Below are 24,040 nucleotides of genomic sequence, written 5' to 3'. Positions count from 1 at the left end.
ATATCCTGGGCAACTACAGATGCCCATCCCCCCAGGAGAAGCAGAGGGTCCCTGTGATAACCTGGGGCTCAGGTTTACGCAGGCGGCCTCTCCTCTCAGCGCTGCCCCTTCTGGACCAGGTAGCGCAGCGATTGCCTTCCCATCCCCACCCACTGAGCAAGGGCAGATAACCCGAACCGTTTCCCTTTGGCTTTAGAGTCTGTTATCAAACAAGGAGGCCGGGGGAGCCCAGCCAGCTCCCCGCTGCGTGTGGAGTGCGGAGGGGGGGCAGGTGAAATAGGAACTTGAGTTGCATTCCTAGTTGGAGGCTGGGAATGCCCTGCGGTGGAAGCAGCAGCTGACTCTGGAGCTTAGAAAATCAAAATCACTGCCTACTCCTCCAAAGGGCATAACCCCCTGGGGCTACTTGGGGATCTACTATGTGGAACCTTGACTCCCAGCCTTGGCTGGGTACAGGTGCTGTCAGGGACCTGCCCCCGGAGATTCACCGGGGACACTTGGGGACGCTGCATTCAGAATTCCCAGGTGGTTCTGCCACTCAGTCCGGCTGGGGCCCATTGGTATGAAGGTGTGGTTTTGTGACTGAGTCAGGGACTAAGGTCCTGAGATTGTCACCTAGAGCCTGGAACCCATTCTGTTATTCTTTGTTGCTCCTGCCCCCCCCCCACCTGTTGTCCACAGCTTCCACTGGACTCGAAACAGCAGGTTCTTCAATGTGGCCAAGGACCCCCGGGTGTCCATGAGGAGGAGGTCGGGGACCCTGGTGATCGACTTCCGCAGTGGCGGGCGGCCAGAGGAGTACGAGGGGGAGTACCAGTGCTTTGCCCGCAACAGATTCGGCACAGCCCTGTCCAACAGGATCCGCCTGCAGGTGTCCAGTGAGTCGCGTGAGGCAGGGTCACAATCCCTGCTCCTGGGGACATGGCGGGGGGCATGGAGGGTCATTCATGGAAGAGCTCTCCTGCCCTTGACCTGTTGGTGCTTTGGCGCCCTGTGTGTCCTGCTTGCTTTTCTGCCTCTGAGCAGGGCGCACCTCCCCCAACTCAGAACAGTCCGTTGAAAAGAAAGCTTCCAAACCAGAGTCTTGAGCAATGTCACCAGCCACTCTGGGCACAGGAGGAGGGGAAGGAGGGAGCCTTTGACGCCATGCATCCATTCAAACAAAAGGCCTCTCCTCCGCCTTGCTTGGACCCGGCCCCTGTCCCTCTCTCCTGTCTCTTCCTCCCCTCCTCACATGCCTGCCTCTAACCCTGGTCCTTGCCCTGGCCCCAGCCATCACCCTCATCTGTCTTTCACCCTTCTCTGTGTCCCCAGAATCGCCCCTGTGGCCCAAGGAAAATCTAGATCCAGTGGTGGTTCAAGAAGGTGCGCCCTTGACACTCCAGTGCAACCCACCACCCGGACTTCCGTCCCCAGTCATCTTCTGGATGAGCAGCTGTAAGTCTTGGGGACCTGGTGTTTTATGCCTATTTTAATCTTAGGGAGTCGGGTGGGTGTGTTAAATGGGGAGGGCCTCGCCCAAGGCTAGAAGACCTTGGCTCTTGAGAAGCAGATGTCAGGTGGCCACATGGCTAAGAACAGGCTCTGTAGAGATGCTGGTTGGGTTCATTTCCTAAGCCCCGCTGCTATTAGCTATGTGATTTTGAGCAAGTTGCTTAACATCTCTGGGCCTCAGTTTCCTTTTTTGAAAATGGTGATGATAATCGTACTTATCTAATAGAATTATTATAAGGATAAAAAAGTTAGTACATCCAAAGTGCTTATAACAGGACCAGACAGGCAGTAAGTGCTCAGTCGTATTTGCGACTATGACGAGTAAAAATACAAGGACTAAGGAAGAAGAGGGGAGATCTTTTTCATTAGGCCAGTTGAAGGGTTGATACCAAGCCTCTTTCAATCCTTGGTTGGTCTGGATTCGCTCTTGTCAGGACAGAAGTGGGGTATGCGGGACTGAAACCCCCGATAAAGGGGTGATGGGGAAGTAGGATGTTTGGCAGGCGGACAGTGTACCATCGTTCAGAGCTTGTCCTAGCTCTGTTTTGGAATGAGGCTCTTAACCACTCTGGACCTCAGTTTCTTCCTCTGTTTTCAATCAAACTAAAGGTGGGGGGATTATGAAGGTGACTGCTATCTATCTTCCTGGCTTCCCTTCCTCCCTCCACTTCTCCCTTCCCTTCCCTCTCCTTCCATTCCTCCTTTCTTATGTATGCTTCCACCTGTCAATGTGAACACCCTCCTGCCTTCCTGTCTAGCCACCATTCTCTCCATTCCTGAATTCTTACCAGCCTGCTTCCTAAAGAGGCTGCCTTGTCAGTGAGGCAGCATGTGAGTTGTTTTGCAGAGTGACAGTGGCTTTGCGCCTCTCTTCCTCTCACAGTGCTCATCTGTGGGGAAGGCTGCCTGGCCACAGACTGGGGGTTGGTCTGTTATCCAACAGTTCAGACCCTCCTCTCTAATCCCCTGCATCACACTTGTACCCCCTGAGCAGATCTCATGACCTTCTTTCTCTTTCCCTCCTCACCAACATCTCCCCAGCACAGGCCACTATCAACATTTCCCTGGGTTACAATAATTATCCGTAACTGGCCTTCCTGATCTTTCTAAAAACATAAATGTGACAGTTCATTCATGTGCTCAAAACCCTTCATTGGCTCCTCTCTCACCTCTGACAAAGTCTGGACTCCTTTGCCTGGCACAGTTCCCTTCCTGATCTGGTCCCTTCTGCCTCTCCAGCCCTTCTCCCACCCCCTGCCCATCTCCACCCCACTACCCTCCTTCTCAGGTGCTCTCACTATCAACACATACTGTCCCTCTTTTAGCTCCTTTCTCTTCTGCCTTGTAAATGTTACGCAGCCTTCAAGCCATAACTCAAGCCCCTAGAATGGACTGGCTGCTCCATCTCTCAGCTCATCCCCTTATCTGGGCTTCCCACTCGCCACACTGCATTGCAGTCATTTATCCACTGTCTCTTCTACAAGACTGCTGGCCCTTTGACAGCAGGGACTGCCTTTCTTACTGATCTCTCTTTCCCCAGTACTTTGCACAGTACCTGCACATAGTAGGCCTACAGGAAGTCTTTGATAAATGATTTGAAAAGTTGACCAGTCCATCGTTGGAAAGTTGGCATCATTAACCTTGTGCCTTAAGAAGTCACCACTTCTTAGAGAACATTTGTGGGAGTAGGAAGGAGTTTGCTGTGAGAAGCCAGCCTTAGAAGTATACTTTTACAAACCAGATAGCCTAGAAACCTGGCCATTTGCATTGACATCAGAAACAGTGCTTGAAAAAATATAGATAATGGAGTCAGCATTCTCAGCTACTCCATGATGTCATTAATTCTGAAAAGCACACATTTTCGTATTTTCCCGTCTTTAAAATTGGAAGGCATCCTAAAACTGATGGTGTGCATCTTACAATTATGTTTAGTAGTGCTTTTTTCTTTCTTGGGGGTTGGAGGGGGTAAAAAATATAGAACAAGTGAATTTGATTCCTGATTTGGGAGCATCTGAAGGATCATGTCCCCTTCCTCTCACCTCCAGGCCAGTCTGATCTTTTGTAGCATGAATGGGAGATAGGAAAGTATCGTCATAGAACATGGGCATAGTGGGCAGGCAGATCTGAGTCTGAATCCTACTCTCTCTGTTTATGCAACCAGAACAGTTAAGTCCTCTGCTTTCTCATCTGTAAAATGGGAATAAGCCCCACCTCAGAGTGGACAGTGAAGCTAGACCAAATAATGTGGAGTTCCTGGCTCCCGCTAGCCCTCTGTAGGTGCCCACTCGCCAGAAACTTCATGATTATCTTTACAGTTCTCATTACTGCTAACCTCCCACTGTACCTCTGCTTCCTTGTAGCCATGGAGCCCATCACCCAAGATAAGCGGGTGTCCCAGGGCCATAATGGGGACCTGTATTTCTCTAACGTGATGGTGCAGGACATGCAGACGGACTACAGCTGCAACGCCCGCTTCCACTTTACCCACACCATCCAGCAGAAGAACCCATTCACCCTGAAGGTCCTCACCAGTAAGTGCAGGCCCCGCCTGGGCCAGGGCCGGGGCTGGGGCCGAGGGCAGCAGCCCACCCAGCCGGAGCAGCCCGGGACCTGGGGCTGGGAGGGACTCATCCCCCAGGCTGACCTGGAAGTCCTTCCAGCTCATAGTGCCTGAGCTCCTTCACCTTCCCTTAAACGTCTCCTGATTCTGGAGCCTTGAGTTCAACTTGGTCCTACGCTAAGCCAGTGCTTCCCGGGCTTTGGTGGAAATCAGAATCAGCTGGAGAACCTGGCGCTGTCCCCAGACCCGGCCCTGCTTTGCCTCTTTGTTCTTCACCAGCTCCCGGGGGATTTGGACACACACCAGAATCGGAGAAGCGTTGCTCTGAGTGCTCATCGGCCTCCCTCTCGTGTTCTCAGCTTGATTATTCCATTATTTCTAGTCATCGTTTGCTTACCTTTATTTCTAGAGCAAAGCCACAGCACACAATATCCCAATCAGTGGGTCACCTGCACGAAGTGTATTTGAGTCTGTGAGGTGTGTATGTTGGACCATGTGGCATCGCTGTTTGCAGGTTGCAGGTGTATGTTTAGTTTTATTTGTTCCCATTTTTAATTCCTGATTCTGTTTGCCTGGTACCAAAGCAGATCAGCATGTCCTGACCCACTGTAGCGGGGGTGGCCCTGCACAGAGGAGAGAGAGAAGCCAATCAGTTCAGAGCCACACTTCTTGCCAGGGACCTGCTGGCCTGTCCTCAGCCTGCTCGGGACATGGGTTTACCCCATGGAATTATAACATGCCTCCCATAGAAGAGCCCCTTCCCCAAAGACCTCAATCTGCCTGACTCAGCTGTGAATGGTGTTTCCAGTACTGTGACAGTGGCAATTGTGAGGGAAGCCAGGCAGAGGGCACCACATGGGCTCTGGCAGCTTTCTCAGGTGGGAGGAAAGAGGCTGAACCCTGGCGTCCTGGAGCCCATTCCTGGGGGTGCAGGCGGTTGACGCTGCCTCCTGGAGGGATGCGGGAGGCGGGGGCGAGGCGGGGTGAACTCCCCTCACTGGGACAAGCGGGGGCCGACGCCCTAGTGCTCTCCTTTCCTCCCCAGCCCCTGCCCGCGACAGAAGCGCAGTGCTGAGAGGCGGCCCGGCCCGTGTCCACCGTGGCATCCCGGGGGAGCCATAGAGGCAGCTCCCCTTCTCCTGCTGCGGGCTTTTCTCTTTTTTCTTTCTACTCATTTTCTTCCCTTTTCCTTTTCACTTCCTTGCTCTCTGTTTCCCTTCCCTCTCTCTTGCTTTCTTCTTTCCCCCGCCCTCATCTTCTCTCTTTGACCCCGTTTTACCCACCTCTAACACCCCCCCTCCTGCCGCTGCAGGTCCCCACACACTGTTCTGAGCTGTCATCTGATAGCCAAAAGGATGGCCAGCAACCCAGGGACAAGCCCCACGTGTTCCTGGCAGGGTCACCCACACCCAGCTTCGTTCTGCTTGTTCCCCCATCCCTGGCTTTCTTTTTCTGGACTTAGACCCAGAGCGGAGCCCTGGAACAGGAGGTTGGGTTGTCTGAGGTGTCTCCGTGCAGGCCAGGGTGACTGCCTGCCAGCTGGCGGGACAGTGTGGTCTGCCCAGGACCTCGGAGCGGGGCCAGGACGGGGCTGGAGGTGTTGGGGAGTGGGGGTTGGGGAGGGAAGAATGGCAAGAGCAAGCCCATCACTGAGCCGATCCCTGGACAGCCTGTAGTGCCATCACTGGGTCCCTCTCTCCCTGTGCCCACATTTGGGCACAGTTGCTTAAAATAGCACCATTGTGTCCTCCCCACATCCCTGCCTGGAAAGGACACAGGCTTTTTCTTACACCTTCAGAACCAGGTTGGGGTGGGAGGCCAGATAGCCAAGGTGGGACAGACAGCTACAGGACCCAGTTCCCACCAGGGGCTCTGTCACAGTTTGCCTGCTGGGGAAAAATGAATTTCATCACAGTTAATTTTGTATTATCTGCAGTAAAGGAGGGTTAGCTGACACACAATACTGGCCATCTACAAGCAGTCTTAAAGTTTGTTCTGGGATGCAGTCAAAGACGCAGTGAGTCGGCTAACCAAGCTCATCTGCCCCACTTTGCCCATGTAGAAGAGGTTCCCATCTCTCCCGGAGCCTCTGGCACAGCAAGAGGCAGCAATAGTGCAGGAGGAGAGTCTCCGTGAAGAGACACAGGAGCACTGACCCTGCTTCCTCCTACTGTCTCTTGTCTAAGCGACACTCTTCGAGGAGTCAAAGGTCTCCCTGAATTTCTCAGATGTGCTCCCGAATCCACAAACAGGTGCATTCTGAGCTTGGGTCTCTTCTCTGGAGGGGAGCATGAAACAAGAGCCTGTCATCCATGTGTGTCCCTGTCCCCTCCCTCAGGAGAGGAGCATTACCCCCTAAGGGCAGTCACAGCCATGCCTACCCTTTGCCACTCTGCCTCTTCTTTCCCTGCAGGTCAGGTCCCACTCTTAGTTCCAGATAAACTAGAAGTGACTTCCCAAACACCAGCTAGGTCTTCTACCTCAAACCCTGTCTTAAGGGATAGTTCTAAATACTGAGCATCTTCCTGCTGGGCGTGAGCAGATTTGGGGTGCAATGCTGTGCAGTCCCAGAAAAGAAGGCCACAGCCTCCACAGTCAGCTGTGACCGGATTAGAGCTGTTCTCAAATATGCATTGTTCTGGCGGGCTCCTGTCCCTCAGGAGCTGGACCGTTCCTGCTTCTCAGGGCTGTCTGCTTGGCTGCCAGTCTGCTTCTCCACCCCCACCCTCTGTGGTGCCATCAAAACCTGAACTCAGTAGCTGGAGGGGACAGTGGTACAAGAATGAAAAGCTGCTTGAGGATCTTGGCATGATATGTGCCCTACTTCAAACTATCTTTCTTGCCAAGGGTTAAATGCCCAAGGGTTTTAACTGCCTAGTGTTGGAACCGAGGCCACAGGACTTGCTCCTTAAGAAATGTCTTCACCCCAAGACAGTCTAGAGAGTTCTGAGCCTCTTGCTTAGTCAGCAGGCCTTTCCTAGTCCACAGTAGAGAACTCAAAGCACTCACACCTCTCTCTCTCTCTCTCTTTCTTTCCTCCTCTCCCCCACGCCCAAACTCTCTTTCTAATCCTAAAGTCTGAACCTCAGCCTAGCTCTCCCTGCCTCCCTGGACCACTCCTTGCCTCCTCAGAAGGAGGCCTTTCTGCCACCAGACACATCTCGGAGACCAGGGTGGTGCCCGCTGGTCAGGTTGGGGGTGCTTGTTGCTGGTCAGCACGCATCTGTTGGGTGCTGCCACGGGTCCCTCTCTCCCACCCTGCTGATGAACTGTTTCTCTTGGACTGCCTCCTCCTCTCATGTATCTCCTGCCCCTTGCAACGTAGCTTCTGCTCAGGTCGGACTGCTCTTTCCCCAGGGCTCACTAACGCTCCTTTCTCTTTAGCTAACCCAAGAGCTGGCCTGATCCAGAGACCTGGCAACTAAGGATTTTGATGGGAAGCGGTTGTTCAAAAGACTGCCACGGGATACCACTAATCCTCAGCTCATTTGTTTGAAAATATAGTAGGACCAAGCAATTAAGGGTCAAGCCTAATTTATTTAATTAAAAAGAGAAACTTTTTATTTATTTATTGCCTTCTTTTGCAGGATTTAACCTTTTCTTCCTTTGTTGGGCTGTTTTGTGTTGCTCCTTCGTCACCAAGCTTCTTTCCTTTCCAAACACGCCCTCTTTCCTTTGCAAAAGACCACTGGTGGTTCTCCGGTTGTTTCGTGGCTTTGCATTTCTGTTTGTTCTCGCCCGTTTATGCCTCTGTGACTTCCCATGGCCTCCTGTTTGCTCACCCTCTTTTGTTTATTGCAGACCACCCCTATAATGACTCGTCCTTAAGAAACCACCCTGACATGTACAGTGGTGAGTCGCTGTGGTAACCTTGGGAGTAACCTTGCCTGTCGTAACCCCAGTTTGCCTAACTTGACTGACACCATGTCATTAACTCGTGCTGAGTGGCAGGTCTGACAGTTGGCCAGGCCAGGGTGCCAAGGTGCCACCTCCAGAACACTGTTTGCCAGGAAGACAGTGGCCAGTTGGGAGTCTGAGGTGGCTCATGTGGTGGTGTGGCCTCCTCATACATGCAGGCCTCCAGCTGCTGAATTCTGGACAAGTTGGTCAGACCAGGGTAGGACTTCAAAAGAGGTGGCTGGAGGGTTCAGTAGAAATTTAGGCATCGGTAGTAGGTGGGCGGAGAATATCTGAGGATAGGTGAGAAGGAAACAGTAAGTCTGAGCCTATTAGTGGTTTAAAAAGCACAGAAAGCTTTGCAGTGTGTTTTGTTAACTCTTTAAGTGTCTGGGTATGAATTGTCTAGCCATAGCTACTAGGGATACCATGTCACAGGTCCCTGTCTCTTTAAAATCCATCTGGGAAATAGGAGCGAGAGTCTAGCTCTGAGTCTCTTTCCAGGTGAGTATAAATGAAGTTATACTGGCCCCTCGGCCTCCTCTCTCCTCGGGGAGTCCACGCAAAGCCAGTGCCCACACATCTGCAAGTCATGGAACAATTTCCATAAGGCATATTTCTAACTCATCACACAACTGGTTGCTCAAGCTGATTAGTGGAGTAATTGGCTATTTCCACACCTGAGTTACTCCCACCACAGCTCAAGAAAGCCTTGTTTTCCCTGAGCAGCCAGAGGAATCCTCATTTTCTGGCTCTGGCAAGACAGCTGGCCCCCATCATCAGTCAGCCTCCAAAGCTGAGGCTGCATGTCCCCAGGGGGGTCGTTGTGGGCTCAGCTAGATAGGAAGTGTCTGTACTGTGATGTGCTAATATAAACAATGATCTGTCTGGAGTGGGGGATGGGATGAGGGAGTAAGAGCCAAGGAGAGAGGCAAAGGCTCTAACTTGGCACCAAGCAGCTAGAGCCACACTGAGATCCTGCCAAAGAGATTTACTGCCTAAGGAAGCAGGGACCTTTGCTGGATTCTGGGTGTTGTTTGTTTTTAAAATGATGGACCAACCATCATTGTGTCAGGATCCCCAGTGCACTGGTGTGGAATTTGCTTTTTTCTGAATTGGATTCTGGGTAATCTATTATAGAAGTAGTCTTAAAGCTGGAGGCCGTCTGATCCCAGCTCCTCGCTTTATGTAAGATAAACAGTTCAGGGGACATGCATGGAGAGTTGTTTTATCAATGGAGTAAGTTTGAGTAATTCCAACCACTTAAACGAGTTTGTGACCAGTGGTAGATACTATTACCTGTGAATGAGTGGGAGTTGTAAGAACCATCAAGGGCTATGAAACCAGGCAAAACTCACAAGTGCTCACACTGTTACCAGAAAGGGACCAGCCCAGAGTGGGTCTGCCTGAGGCCAGCCTGTAGTGTGTAGATTCTTGACTTAGTGCAGGAAAGATTTCACAAAACGAGTCCAAGTGATTTTGTTTTAAGAATCATTTATTGATTTTTAGAGGGAGAGAGAGAGAGAAAACATCGATGTGAGAGTACAACATCAATCTGCTGACTCCTACATGCCCCCTACCCGTGATGAAGCCTGGGGATGTGCCCTTGACCGGGAATCGAACCGGCAAGGGATGACACCCAACCAACTGAGCCACACCGGCAGAGTCCAGGTGATTTTTAGAGGATGTTTATTAAAGCTGGGGACAGTGAAACAAGGAAGGGCTTAGGACAGAAGAAGCAACAGGAGAGAGCCTAGGCGGGGCTGCTTTGGCTCTCTAGAAATGTTATAGGAAGGAAGTGAGCCTAGGCAGGGCTGTTGCCAGCTCACTGGAAAGTCAGAGAGAGTGCAGCCTTGGAGACAGGTTCGGGGGTTAGCCTGGGATGAGCTGCCACCGCCCATTGCTCTCCTGGTTGCAAGTATCATGGGGACCCTTAGAGTTTAAGAGAAAGATAATTTGCTCAAAAAGGAGATTCAAGTGGGCACTGGCTTCTTTGTCTTGAAGGATTTTATCTTCTTTCCAAAGGCAGGGATTTTAGGGGCAGTCTCAAGGGAGGATCTCAATAGAATATTCATCAGCTTTTCCAGGTGTGCCCTTTCAAGGTCCTGGTCTCCACTGATTGGTCAACACCAGGATCATTAGTTATTGCATCTGGTCCTGGCATCGCCTGCCTGGCTTTGCTGCTTTTCTGGGCCTGGAGCTGAAATACAACTGAGCCTAGATGTTATCTCTAGGGAGGAAAGATCAGGCGGTCTAAACTGCATGACCAGTGATATGCCAGGGGTGAGATCCTGCACCAGTTTTGCCCATTGCTAGGTGCCTGGGGCTTTCTGCCCTGGTGACCTTCTCATCTCACTGCGAATTGCTCAGCCAGTTTGTTCAGCGCTCTGTCTCACTTTACTCATTCAACCTGCCGAGGAATTTTCTTAGCTTCTTACTATCCTGCCTCAACATGAGAGTGAACCCCTTCTCTTGAATCCAAGGTAGAAAGGGGCTAACCAAGCATGATAGCAACTGGATAGGATATAAAGTCAAAGTGAGATACGTGTTGAACAAAGGACTGCTATGTTGAATGCTTCTAGAAAGAAAGAGGAAGTGAAAAGAAAGGGAAGAGCATTAGATCCTTCTGAGTGCAGAGAACTGAACAGAGAGACACCGTGCAATGAGAATGCCCAGTGCATCTCTGCTTTGCTGTGACATGGCATGTCTCTTCTGTAGCAGTAGGGGAAGAGTTTCACCGCTGCAACTCACTGAGACAAAAATATCTTTCCCTTCACCTCTTTGCCCTTGGATTTTGTTTTTCTTTGGTTTGAACATGAAACCGAAGCAGCTGTAGGGACAAGTGAGGCATCCATCTTTAAAGAGAGAGGCAATCTAGAATAGATGTGAGAACAAAAGCTTGGGTGCTGAGTGGTCCAGAATCTGAAACATAACTGTTGATGTCACTGAGCCCCAGTTTTCTCTGCTGAAAATGGGGTGATGCCCCCAGGTTTGTTGTGAGGATTGAATATGATGATGCTATAAACAGAGTTGCTAGCACAGGGCTTGGTCCATAGCGAATGCTCACCAAATGGCGGCCCCGAATGTTACCTCTGACTTCTAGGATGCTTGTCGCTATATTTTTTGAGCGTTGGTTTGTTTCCCAGTAGCTTCTCCCCTTTTAAGATGATTCTGTGGTTGCTAGCCCACATCCTATATGAAGTATTGCTATAACCTTTTTTAAAATCCTCACCTGAGGACATGCTTAGAGAGAGGAGACAGAGAGAGAGAAACAGAGAAACATCAGTGTTAAAGAGAAACATCAATCGGTTGCCTTCCATATGCTCCCTGACTGGAAGTCAAACCGCAACCCAGGTATGTGCCCTGACCAGGATTCGAACCTGCAACCCTTCGGTGCACAGGACAGTGTTCAGCTAACTGAGCCACTCTGGCCGGCACTATAACTGTTTTATAGTCACAGCCACAGCATGTCAAGGCTCCCACAGCGGGTCTCTGTGCTCACTCTTCCTCCTTCCCACACTTAATGCTTTGCTGGTCATGTGTGCTTGCGGTGCTCGTGCTATGGTGTGAATTAAATGTCCACAGGGTCACAGATTGGTTTCTGCAGATTGTGTCCCTGCAGGAAGGAGTATGCCAGCTGAGCTGGGACCTCTCCTACATAATCCTAGGGTTCCTGGCTCTCGATAGAGTCGCCAGGCTGACACCAGAGCCTCCTGCTCGAAATCTCCCTCTCCTCAGGGTGCCCTTGACCTTGTGTTGTCTGTGTTGGTGATTCCATGACGATGGGTGGGAGGAAGCTGCTGCTTTGGTGACAGGCTCTCTGGGTACTGAGAGCTGTATGCTACGAGATTTACAGATGTATGGATGGTAACCAATTAACCACATAATGGATTAACCCCTTCAGTAGCCCCTGTTGTATATGTGTGTGCTGGTGGGACAGATGACATCTACAGAAGGATAAATGACGTTGCGGGGCGGGGGGAGGGGGATTGTCGCCTTCTCTTTGTCCTCTGATCCTCTTGAATTTGTTCGTCCCATGGGCGTTTATTGAACACTTGCTATATGCCGTGTGCTGTTGCAGCAGCCTAACTCCCTTTGCACGTGTTTCATCATTTCTTCCCCTGACAAAAGTGTGCAGCAGACGCAGACTCTATGAAACGTGCTGCCCCGAGGGCAAATGGAAAGAGGCTGCGGGCCCCTAGGCCTGGGCTCCGCTGATGCAGCCAGGCATCGGCGAGTCCAGCAAGCTCCTTTAGGGGACACCAGTGTCACAGAGACGGAGCTCCCCCTGCCACTCTGTCCTCTCTGCCAGCATTCATTAACAGCCCCCCACCCAGAAAAATGCCTTTGCTCTCCCTGCTGGCATTCTGAGGGCTCCCAGCTCCTGGCAGCTCTGCCTTCCTCCCACCTCTCACCTCTCAGCAGAGTCAAAGACCCATTAAGCCCATGAGTAGGCTCAGCTCATACGTTTATTTGTACACCTTTGGGCAGAGGTGCCTCTTCCAGCCTCCCTGTGCTTTGTTTGGGCTCCTGGTTGGAAACTCCGTGTTCCCCTTCCTTCCATCATATCCATTTCCACAGAGCTCTGAGGGAGCCGGGAGGCTCAGGTGGGTGGGCTCCACGGCTGTGGTGTGCTCAGACTTGCACGACCCCTTCCACTGGGAAACAGCCGCCCGGACAGTGTCAATCTCTGTGGGCCACCTGGCTTCAAACCTGTACGTGTCATTAACTTCAGACCCTGTGGCTACTCCAGCGTAGTTGAATTGTAGATCGCCTCCATCCTGGGCGCCGCTTGCCTCTCCCCCTCCCCCAGCGTCTCACATGCAATTAACACCCTCCTCCCCAGCTCCCTTCCAAAGTCATCAGTGAAGAGCAGAATGGTCTTGGCCTCAGAAGTGATTTCCTGTCATCTCTGCTCATTAATTCTCTCCATGTCTCTGCTAAACCATTAATAACGCTCCCTGCATCTCTGACTGTTCATCTGGGTTTCCATGGCCTCATCTCAGCTTCTTGTCTCCAGGGTCCCGAAGAGCAGGCTGTCGTGTGAACTCTGTGTGCCTTCTCTTCCTCCCACTGCTGCTGAGGTGGCCTCCCAGGGTTCACCCATTTGGCCTCTGGGGTCCCAACACAAGATGCTCAGGGAATAAGCCACTCATTGCTCAGGCAGCCCCATCCCCCATTCCAGGGAACAGTGAGGGAAGTGGACTCCCCCTGGCAGGTCCTTTCAGAACTTAGAGCTGCTCACACACATGTGCCAGTGGGGTGCAGGAGCCCCAAGCTTCCTAACACACTCTCTTAATGATGCCCAGCCCTCGGGGTGGTTTCGGCTGGGAGGGTGCAGCCTTGGTGCCCCTGATGGTCGGGAAAACAGAGGCTGATGACGCTTCTTCCGCCTGACAGCTCTGGCCTATATGGGTCAGCCCCCAGGGCAGGAGGCTGAGGCTGAGCCAGTGTGTTCTGTCCTATTTCAGCCCGAGGAGTTGCGGAGAGAACGCCCAGCTTCATGTATCCTCAGGGCACCGCGAGCAGTCAGATGGTGCTGCGCGGCATGGACCTCCTGCTGGAGTGCATCGCCTCCGGGGTGTACGTACCATTTCACCCCCTTCTGGCTGCCCTTCAGGAGGCTGGAGAGGGAGTTTGCACGTGCTCCATTTTGCCACATTTGGGGATGCAAAAAGAGAAGCAGACAGCCCTTTGGACTCTGCAACCCATAGTCATCTCCAACCCATCCTGACATCTCTTTGGATAACAGGGAAAGGGGGGGGCATGCTGTACGTGTTAGAATCTGTGTGGCCTTAGATACGTCCCTCAGATGCTCTGTGCTGAGCAGCCCCTCTGTGTAAGAAATCAGCTGTCGGAGGATGTGTATCCTCTGGGCCCAAGTACACTTTAAGGATACCTGGCTGTCCTGGGCTCGGTAGAAGAATAGCTGGGCCGCAGTTTGTGATAAATCCCTGTCTCCTGCTTGGTCCCTCTCCTAGCCCAACACCAGACATCGCGTGGTACAAGAAAGGTGGGGACCTCCCATCTGACAAGGCCAAGTTTGAGAACTTTAACAAGGCGCTGCGTATCACCAATGTCTCCGAGGAAGACTCCGGGGAGTACTTCTGCCTGGCCTCCAACAAGATGGGCAGCATCCGGCACACGATCTCGGTGAGAGTAAAGGGTACGTTGTGTGTATTTCTCATTATGATGATTTTGCCAGCCCCAAACGCCACGACCACCCTTTCCTCTGAGGGTGGCTAGGGGCAAAGGGAGGGGGAAACTTTAGCACACTGGTCAGTGGCAATAGTGACCTCAGGGATGGTGTCACCCTTGGATGTGTGTGTGTGTGTATGTGTATGTGTGATTGTATGTATATGTGTGAGTGTGAGTGTGTGTGTATATGTGAGGATGTGTGTGTGAATTTGTGTGTGTATGTGTGTGTATATGAGTGTGTGTGTGAGGGTGTGTCTGTGAATGTGTGTGAGTGTGTATATGTGAGTGTGTGTGTTTGTATGTGTGTGAATGTGTATGTGTATATGTGAGTGTGTGTATGTGTGAGTGTGAGTGTGTGTGTGTGTGCATGGTGGGTGTTAAGGGAAGAAGATCCGCCATGACCATCACCAAACTCCCCTGGGCCCTCAGTGGGTGAATTTCATGGTCTATTGGATTCACGCCCAGAGCCTTCTCCTGCTCATTTTACATTCCTGTTCATGGTGTGTCGTCTTCTCCCTGTTCTGTCTGTGTACTGCGCTTGATTCTTTTTGAAAATGGGGAGTCATCATGGCCCAAACTATTTTCTTTAGCCCAGCCGGGCGTGACTCAGCGGTTGAGCATCGACCTAGGATCCAGGAGATCGGGGATCGATTCCCAGTCAGGGCACATGCCCAGGTTGCGGGCTGCAGCTGATCAATGACTCTCTCATCATTGATGTTTCTATCTCTGTCTCTTCCTCTCCCTTCCTCTCTCTGAAATCAATAAAGATATATATATATATATTTTTTTTTTTAATTATTTTCTTTAAATCATGTTCCTCCCCTAAAAGCAGAGCTGGCCCACCTGCGCTATAGTAAGGAACAGAGCACATGCCTTTGTGGATTCCAGCTGTGGGTGCTGGGCTACCCCCGTCACTTCTGTCGGGCCGAGGGGGTGATTGGGGTAATGAAGTCTGGCCCCACAGTGCAAGAACTTTCTCAGCACACTCAATTGAACTTGTGACGTTGATTTCAACGCTACACGCAAACCAGAGGGTCTTAATCTTTTAGGGGATATCAAGAGCTTTCACCCAAAGAACCCTCTTCTCAGAAAAATCCACATATACACTTATTTGTGAAATTTTCCAAACAGTTGAAAGGGGTGGCCAGCTATGAGCTTCTGCTCTGACCAAAACTCGGTCCCTAAGAGAATGAGTATCAGGCTTTTCCTGAAAAGTCTGATCTTGCAGCAGCAACAACAGAAACCCAGAAGGGCCAACCCAGTGCCTGCTTTCCCACCTTCCCTGGCTGGGCCCTTGGGTGCACATCATGAACACCTATGGACCTCTGAAAGCATTTGCCACCAGAGCCTCCCCTGAGAATTCCAATCAGTAGGTCTGAGCTGGGCCCTCATCCATGTTTGTTAAAAGCTCTCCGGGAGCTCTCATGAGCAGCCACGGTTTAGAACCCTTGTTCTGTGAACTTGAAATAGGCAGGTCAGCATCTCTGGTGTCAGGTTGGCCAAAGGCAGGCTGGACTGAGTCATCCCTTGAGGATGCGCCCTGGGCAGGTGGCGAGGGGCTGGGGCTGGCACTCAGAGGCTCCTGTCTTCCTAGGCGAAGTCCATCTGGTTTCTTCTGCCGCCCCACCCCCTGCCATCTAACTCCCCTGCCTGTTCTGTCCTTGTCTTCCAGCTGCTCCCTACTGGCTGGATGAACCCAAGAACCTTATCCTGGCTCCTGGCGAGGATGGGAGACTGGTGTGTCGCGCCAATGGCAACCCCAAGCCCACTGTCCAGTGGATGGTGAATGGGGAACCTTTGCAATGTGAGTAATGAGCCATCGTCTCACCTGACTGCTCTCTCTGCCATCAGAGGCTCCGGATCCATCCCTGTGGGCAGCCCTGGTTGTTGCAGAAGTGAGGGAGCAGCCATCTCTTTGGACACCTCAAGAGGCAGGAAACCTGCCTCGTGTCTGCATGAGAGGACAGGAGCCTGTGGTTATTTTTCTATGCTAAGGGGACTTCTGCTCCCTTGGGTTTTTCATAAAATCTCTGCTTTGTGCCCTTTGGGGAAAGGCAAGCAAAGCCTCTAAATTTCACAGCACCCAGGACTTGCAGCTGAGCCTTGGCCCCGGAAACGGCACCCATCACCCAGAGTGACTGGGAGGAAGGTTGGGTCCATAAGAATTGCTGGGCAAGGAGGTGTTAAAGTTGCTGGCATTGCCTTACTGGTGCCTTTTTGCTGAGTGAGGATAGGTGATAAGGACACTGACCTTGTCTTCATTTCCCGGCTGCTGATGCCCCAGTTCCGGGCCCAGACTCGCTATCTGTGGAGTGGCGTCCATGCGGCCAGACCCTGGGTCCTCTCAGCCGGCTGCCGCTGTCGGCCTGAGTGATCCTGGGTGAGATCACGGGCCACGTAAGCCAAGTCATCTGGCCCAGTCCAGAAATCTTACAGACGGAAGTCACCTTCTGGTGATGAAAGATGAGAAAAGCGGCAGTTCTTACATTTCCAGAAAACTCTTATTTGTACAGCTCGTTCTCTTTCTCTTCTCTGAGCCCCCCTTAGATGGGGGAACAGTGGGAGTAATTCTTCCCCGTTTGACACATGAAGGAAATGAGGCCCAGAAAGACGTTGATTTGCCCTGGGTCCCAGCCTGACGCGCCGCAGGTCTGAGCGGGGAATGTTCTCTCTGGGCACAGGATGCTTTTCTAGGGACCATCGGGTAGCTTTGGCAAATAGAAGGACTTATGCAGCTTTTAGCAGGCACCAGCCTTCGTGTTTCACTTTGTGACTGTCTGCAGGGTGCTCTGCTCTGAGGATGGGCAAGTGGCAGGGCCCACCTGGTTCCATGCTGCTTTGCCCTTTTCAAGACAGGCTTAAGTGTATGCACTTAAGTATATTAAAATAATAACAGCAGTAATAATTAGTATGGGCCGGCCCTCTGCCAGTGACTTTACATTTGCATAAAAGCTCAGGCCATCCTTATAAAAGCCCCACAAGGTGATAGTTGTCCCCATTCTGCCAACAAGGAAACTGATGCTGGCAGGACTGTGGTTAGAATTCAGACCCCTTTCTGTTGTCCCAGCTGATGCACTCAAGCCACACCTGCCCAGCTGTTACATAGGTTGAGCAGGAATTCATATCCCCATTGGACAGACTGACAAATAAACTCTAGTAGGTTCGATGATGGGCCCAATGTCACCCAGCCATGCAGTGGTGGGGCCGGAAGCCGGGTCTTCTGAGAGCCACCCAGCGCTGCTGCTTCCATGACTCCCAGTCCTACTGGGGAGCCCTGGACAGAGCTCCAGGTTCCCTTCACCTGCCCTCCCCATTTCTCACAAGAAGCATCTTTCCTCTCTGTAGCGGCACCACCCAACCCAAACCGCGAGGTGGCTGGGGACACCATCATCTTCCGGGACACCCAGATCAGCAGCAGGGCCGTGTACCAGTGCAACACCTCCAATGAGCACGGCTACCTGCTGGCCAACGCCTTCGTCAGCGTTCTGGGTGGGTGCCCCCCCCGCCCCCCTGCAGTGCTGCTCCTCTGGGGTCGTCATGTCATGGGCGCACTTTCTTCTCCAGAGACGAGCCAGGCTGGCTGGGGAAGCATGGGGACTGACAGTGAGATTTTGGGGAAGGAGGGAGGACTTGAAACCCACAGAGCCCGGTGTGTAGACAGAGTGGATTCCCCACTAGAAGTCAGCCTTGGTCCCTCCTTGCCCTGATAACCCAGAGTGGGCCTGTCTCGTCTCCTTGGTGTATCTGTGCTGACTCCCGGGTTCTCAATGGCTCGCAGAGTGGAAGACTATTCTGAAGATGTTTGCAGCACTCCCAGAGCGGGGCAGTGGGAGGGGCAGGTGCAGAGCCTGCTGGATAACTTGGGGGAACCCTTTGCAGAAGCTGGATTGGAAGGAGGGTAGGTTGAGAATGGAAAAGCTTCTCCCTTCCTCACCTAACCCTTGGAGGCTTTTTAAAGGAGACATGTGATAGGGGAAGATATGTTGGCACTTGGAAAGCACTATGGAGAAGGCAGGTAGAGATAAGACCAAGGGAAAGAAATGGAAATTAGACTCCCCACCCAAGATCGGTTGTCTGGGAATTGCAGATGTGCCACCTCGGATGCTGTCCCCACGGAACCAGCTCATTCGGGTGATCCTGTACAACCGGACGCGACTGGACTGTCCCTTCTTTGGGTCCCCCATCCCCACACTCCGATGGTAAGTTCCAGGAGACCAGACCTCCCCCACAGGGGTCACCTGTCTCACCTCCTTCATACCCATCTGGCCCATAATAGCTATTCGGCAAGGCCTGGGAACCTTAAATGGTCAAAGCTGGGAGAAAGTTGGCAGATCAGCTGGGTCACCTCCCCTTGTGCCGAGAAGGAAACTGGGGACCAGGGAGGGGCAGAAACTTGCCAGGGCTACTCAGTGGTTAGAGGCACACCCTACAAGGATGAGAGCTTCAGGTTCCTAGCGTGGAGCTCCTTCCACTGCCCAAACTCTCTCGAGTGGTTGCCCCCACTCCCACGGGCCAGTCCTTTCTCAGTGTGTTGTGTGTTCTTCTGCTGTGTCGTGAGGTTTAAGAATGGGCAAGGAAGCAACCTGGATGGTGGCAACTACCATGTCTACGAGAACGGCAGTCTGGAAATCAAGATGATCCGCAAAGAGGACCAAGGCATCTACACCTGTGTTGCCACCAACATCCTGGGCAAAGCTGAAAACCAGGTCCGCCTGGAGGTCAAAGGTAAAGGAGAGGGTTGGGGTGGAGGGCAGGGGCCAGCCGGGAAAGGAAGCTGTCTTCTCCAAGTTATCCGCGTGTGCTTTCACTTTGAAAATGCACACACCTAATGTTTAATCCCCAGTGGGACACTCCCAATAGGTCTGTGTGTCCTCCCAGGGCTTCCGGCTGCCTGGGTGCTGGGAACACTAAGGCATTATCAGCCTGGTCCAGATGGCATTAGGACCAGGACCTACCCACACCAGCTCCCACTGCCACCCCAGAAATTGCACCATATCTTCAGAGCCAGATAGCAAGGGTTTGGGGATTGTTTACTACTTGTGATCCCCCGCACCAGGCTTTCCCCCATTCATACAGCGGGCTACTCTGTCTGCCATCTCCATGTCAGGCCATGTCCATGCTGGGATGTTGGGCAGGGAGCGTGTCACTGACGAGCACCCTGGGTTTCTCCACAGACCCCACCAGGATCTTCCGGATGCCTGAGGACCAAATTGCCAAAAAGGGCACCACAGTGCAGCTGGAGTGTCGGGTGAAGCACGACCCCTCCCTGAAACTCACGGTGTCCTGGCTGAAGGACGACCAGCCGCTATACATCGGGAGCAGGTCTCCGCACCTTCCTAACCTCCTCCTGGTGCTAGTTGGGGGCCCTTCTCTTTTCCCTTGCTCGACACATTGAAGGTCCCAGGGGTCAGGAACCTGTTCATGCATGTCATTGAGGAACTGCTGCTTTGTGCAAGATGGTCCTGGTGACGCCCCCCTCCCCCCAGCTCAGGGGAGACCCCTACCCTGCACCCTTCTCCCTCTCTCCCATCAGCTCTCTGTTTCTCCTTCCTTCTCTTCTCTTTCCAACTCCTTTCTCCCTTCACTTCTCTCGCCTCACCCCCTCCCTCCTCCTCTGCATCACAGCCGGGAGCCCAGCCCCATCTTCAGCCTGCCTGCAGCACCCCTATTCTCCAGCAGGGGGCAGGGTTGGCCCGAGCCGACCAGGACCACTCTGGTTAGTGTGGTTCTCAACCTTTGCTGGACTTGGGATGCTTTTACTAGACCCAAGCCTGCCCCTTTCCTCACCCCAGATTTGGAGTTCTTTGGTGTGGGGGGAGGGCTGGGCACTGATAGTGTTCACACATCCCCACTGGTGTTTCTACACAGCAGTCAGGGCCCAGGCCTCCCCCCACAGGGCTCTTTGCTGTACCTCTTTCCCTAAGGTTGGCCACAGGTACCAGCTGTTCCCAGCAACCACCTGGTTTTTTGCAGGGGTGCCCCCTGAGGCAGGCACAGACATTTGGCACTCAGCCGATGCTCACAGCCCGCCTGCGCTTTGGTGCCCTCCCTCTATGGGTGACGGTTCAGAGGAGCACGGGCACCTCGCCTAAGCCCAGGTGCAGAGGCCGGTCTGGGCTGAAGACAGACTGGAGTATGGGAAGAAGAGAGGTCTCCATCTGCCTTTTGGGGGTGGGTCTAACTGTGCTTTAATTTGGGAGGGGCGCACAGTGCGAGGAAGGCACGGAGAGCAGTGTGTGATCTGAGGACCGTGAGCACGGCTCAGGGCCCCATTAGCCTCGCCGTGTTTCTTTTCCCCTTATTAAGCACCTAAGTGCCGGTGAAGACCCTCTCTCTCCCAGAGCATCGAGATGGGGCTAAGTGTCCCCTAGGAGGGGCTGAGGCTGCCCAGCCCAGCCTGAGAGACTTGCCTCCCGCTCTCACTCAGCACCCTGCTTCGGGGAGAAAGCAGCAGACGGTGCCTGGCACTCCCCTTGTCCTTCCCCCCCATTTTCTCCCCACTCGCCCTCCTCCCAACCCCTCGGGTCCCTTTGCAGGATGAAGAAGGAAGACGACTCCCTGACCATCTTTGGTGTGGCCGAGCGGGACCAGGGCAGTTACACGTGCGTCGCCAGCACCGAGCTGGACCAGGACCTGGCCAAGGCCTACCTCACTGTGCTAGGTAACTGCCGCTGCCAGTGGCACTGACCTCTCCCTTCCTGCAGCCACAGGAGCCGTGGGCCCTGCACAGTTCTGTGGACAGCGGGCCAGCCAGGCGTGGCGTGTCCTGCCCTTTGATCTAAGGGTCAGAAAGCTGCTCCTTTCAAAACAAGTTGTGCTGGGTGACTGGCCTCCTAAGTAGAATTACTAACTCCCCAAATCCTTACCTGAGTGAGAGCGGGCGGTGGAAAGGGGTTCCTGTTGTGGTCATTTTTACCAACTTGACAGCTAACTCTAAACCACTAAGTTCATTAAAACGATCCGTCATAAAAGCAAGACTGACTTTTGTGTTTGTCCATCCAACACCTCTGCTAGCCTTCCTCCCCTCCCCCTGCTTCCCGGTGGACTTCACAGGGCGCTGTGCACTTAGCAAGATGATCCCAGGTCATCCAGGACGAACTGGAAATCCTAAGCCATCCCCACCCTGGGGAAGGAGCCGCTCCCAACCAGGGAGGCAGAGCCCCCGTTGTCCCTCATCACCTTTGTCCTCTCTCTGGGTGCCCACTGCCGTTACTCTTGGTGGTGTACTCTTGTCCCCTCCATGGTGGAGGTGCACGGTCGCAGGAGATGGAGGGCCCAGGCATGAGGCGAGCACTGGGACAGGAAGGAGATGGAGGACACAGGAGGGCCTCTCTAAGGAGTGAGGGGCTCTGTGGAGGGGAGGGAACACATCACGGGGCAGCTCTTCCAGCCTCACTGCCTGTTCCCAGCCTTCTAGAACACCTCTAACCCCAGATAACCTGCTAACCTAGATAACCCGTCTTACCTTTGCAGCTGATCAGACCACTCCAACTAACCGTTTGGCTGCCCTGCCCAAAGGTAATTCATACTAATGGGGACCCTCACCAAGCCCTCACTAGGCTTGGGAAGGTTGGGATCTAAGAGGAGATCGCTGCCAGCTAGGGTGTGTTATGTGTGGGTGGTGGGTCCCGCTCCCCAGGCCCTGCCCCATCAGCTCCTTCCAGTGCCCACAGCCACCTCCCTGAGCCGTGAGCATCACAGCCCTGCTCCGGGCTGCCTGCTTCATTTGCAGGTTGGGCTTAGAGGTCCTTGGCTGCCATGTCACCCACATCCTTTACCTCTGGCCTCTCACCACACCCATGGGGTGGCCTCTTCTCAGACGTGTGTGCGGTCCAGTCAGGAGAGCCCACTTGCTTCAAGTTATCTGTGGGTCCATGTTTCCTGCAGCCTCTCCAAGTCCAGCACTGTGTACCCATGTACAGTCCATGTACACGAATGTGGGCTCGTGTGACTCACCTTCCAGATTCTTCTAGTAATCGGCCAACATGTGGAAATGGCTGGTTCAAGGAGCCCTATGGGGGAAATTATGCCTACCCCCTGAGTCAACGGCAGCTTTATCCCCAGGCCGGGATGGCACTTACACCCCCTAAGGCAATCCAGTGAGACTGGAGTCCCCAAAAGGTGCTGCCACACCCCTGTTAGGAAGCCTGCTGAGCTCCTGTCCTTCTGCCCATCACTGAAACTTCTTGGCCATGTCCCCATTTCCTCCCTGGCCTGGTCCCCTTTGTCCCTCCCATTCCCTGAACTGTCTTCCCTGCTCAGCGCTCCAAACACCCTTCTGGCCCCTGCCCCTTGGAGCCATGGCATAACAGAGTAGAAAATAACAATCATGAGAAAGTGAGACAAAACTGCACACTTGCTCACTGGACTTCCTAAATGCTGTGAACACGTGCTAGTGAAGAGCGTTTCCGAACGCCTGCATGCTAAGGCTGCCTGCAGAAATGGATGGGTTGGTCCCAGTCCTCTCTCTGTGCCAGGATCCTGGATACTCTTGGGGGGAGGGGTGTGCAACTGGAGTCTCCTCTTTGTTCTTCCTTGAACCCTTGAGGGAAAGGGGTGGTCCCTGTGCTGACCCTCTGGGCAGGCTGGGGATGGTACCTGCCTTGGTGATCTCAGCCCTCCAGGGACAGTGTCCAGGGCTGGGGCCAGCACAAGGACAGGCTGGCCCTAACTTGGGAGTCCTGCGTGGTGTCTTCCCCCTCTGCTGCCAGGACGGCCCGACCGACCCCGGGACCTGGAGCTCACTGACCTGGCCGAGAGGAGCGTGAGGCTGACCTGGATCCCAGGGGACGACAACAACAGCCCTATCACAGGTCAGCCGGGGCCCTGCGCTCCAGTTCAGCGGGGGGCGGGGGAGCAGCTGGCAATCAGGCCTTCCCTGCTGTCTGGTCCCACATCTGCCTCACCTGCCCCGTGCCCTGGGCTGTTTGCAGAACACACGGAAGCCTTGGTTCCCTTTCAGTGTTGTGATAGGAACTCTCCCTGTGCCTCTGTCTCCCAGAGGGAGGCTTTGAGCTAATGAAAGTCACGAGGGGGGCTGTTAAGGAAGAAGTCTGCCGACTCAGCTCCTGAAACAGCTCTGTTTTCCTTGCCCACTCAGACTATGTTGTCCAGTTTGAAGAGGACCAGTTCCAGCCAGGGGTCTGGCATGACCATTCCAAGTTCCCAGGCAGTGTCAACTCGGCCGTCCTGCAGCTGTCCCCCTATGTCAACTACCAGTTCCGGGTCATTGCTGTCAACGAGGTCGGCAGCAGCCACCCCAGCCTCCCATCTGAGCGCTACAGAACCAGCGGAGCACGTGAGTATTCAAGAGCTAACAGGAGGCACTGGAGTCAGGCACCCTGAGCTCAAACTGGGTGCCCCCAGGCCCCAGCCTCATGAATTTGGGCAAGTAACTTAACCTCTCCAAGGCTTGGCCTCCTCTTCTGTAAAACACAGAGTAACACCTGCCAGCATGGGGATTGTGAGGATTCCAACTGAAATTCAATTCTAGTACTTACCACGATGCCTGGCATATAGTAAGCACTCTATACATGTGAACTGTCATGTTTATTATTACCAATGTTACCAATAATTCTTGATGATCTGCTTTAAAGGGAAGAGCTGTGGCAAAGACTTGCTGCAGAAATCTGTAATCTGGTATTCTATCAGATTTCTTTTCCTGGGTAACATTTAGATTTCTGAAATCACACTAGCTCATTGACATTCCCAAAAATGTTAAATGCCGGGGATAAACCAGCCTACTATTAAACATATTTAGTGGATAACCCACAAAGGGGATAATCCACATGGAGTTGGCTATATGAACATCTAAAGTGTGAAAAGCCTCAAGATAAATCTATCTGGTGAGGGATTAAAATTAAAAGGGAGTTAACTCTTAGCTAGGAAAGC

At 53.0% G+C, this 24,040-nt stretch overlaps 1 protein-coding gene across 1 annotated transcript in view; it reads left to right on the top strand.

Moving 5' to 3' along the window:
• The window catches only part of NFASC (neurofascin), a 126,227-nt gene that overhangs the window by 67,755 nt on the left and 34,432 nt on the right, over positions 1–24,040 (top strand). The window contains exons 4-17 of the mRNA XM_087827850.1: positions 682–878; positions 1,315–1,437; positions 3,855–4,025; positions 13,423–13,534; positions 13,933–14,117; positions 15,822–15,953; positions 17,495–17,638; positions 18,237–18,348; positions 18,708–18,874; positions 19,324–19,471; positions 20,686–20,810; positions 21,623–21,667; positions 22,861–22,962; positions 23,250–23,447. Coding sequence (XP_087683976.1) covers positions 682–878; positions 1,315–1,437; positions 3,855–4,025; positions 13,423–13,534; positions 13,933–14,117; positions 15,822–15,953; positions 17,495–17,638; positions 18,237–18,348; positions 18,708–18,874; positions 19,324–19,471; positions 20,686–20,810; positions 21,623–21,667; positions 22,861–22,962; positions 23,250–23,447 — 1,961 coding nt within the window. The remainder of the gene's footprint in view (positions 1–681; positions 879–1,314; positions 1,438–3,854; positions 4,026–13,422; positions 13,535–13,932; positions 14,118–15,821; positions 15,954–17,494; positions 17,639–18,236; positions 18,349–18,707; positions 18,875–19,323; positions 19,472–20,685; positions 20,811–21,622; positions 21,668–22,860; positions 22,963–23,249; positions 23,448–24,040) is intronic.

Source organism: Miniopterus natalensis, chromosome 19 (genome assembly GCF_054644295.1).
Source record: "Miniopterus natalensis isolate mMinNat1 chromosome 19, mMinNat1.hap1, whole genome shotgun sequence".
Lineage (NCBI taxonomy): Eukaryota > Metazoa > Chordata > Mammalia > Chiroptera > Miniopteridae > Miniopterus > Miniopterus natalensis.
This window is presented reverse-complemented; position numbering and strand designations above follow the sequence as displayed.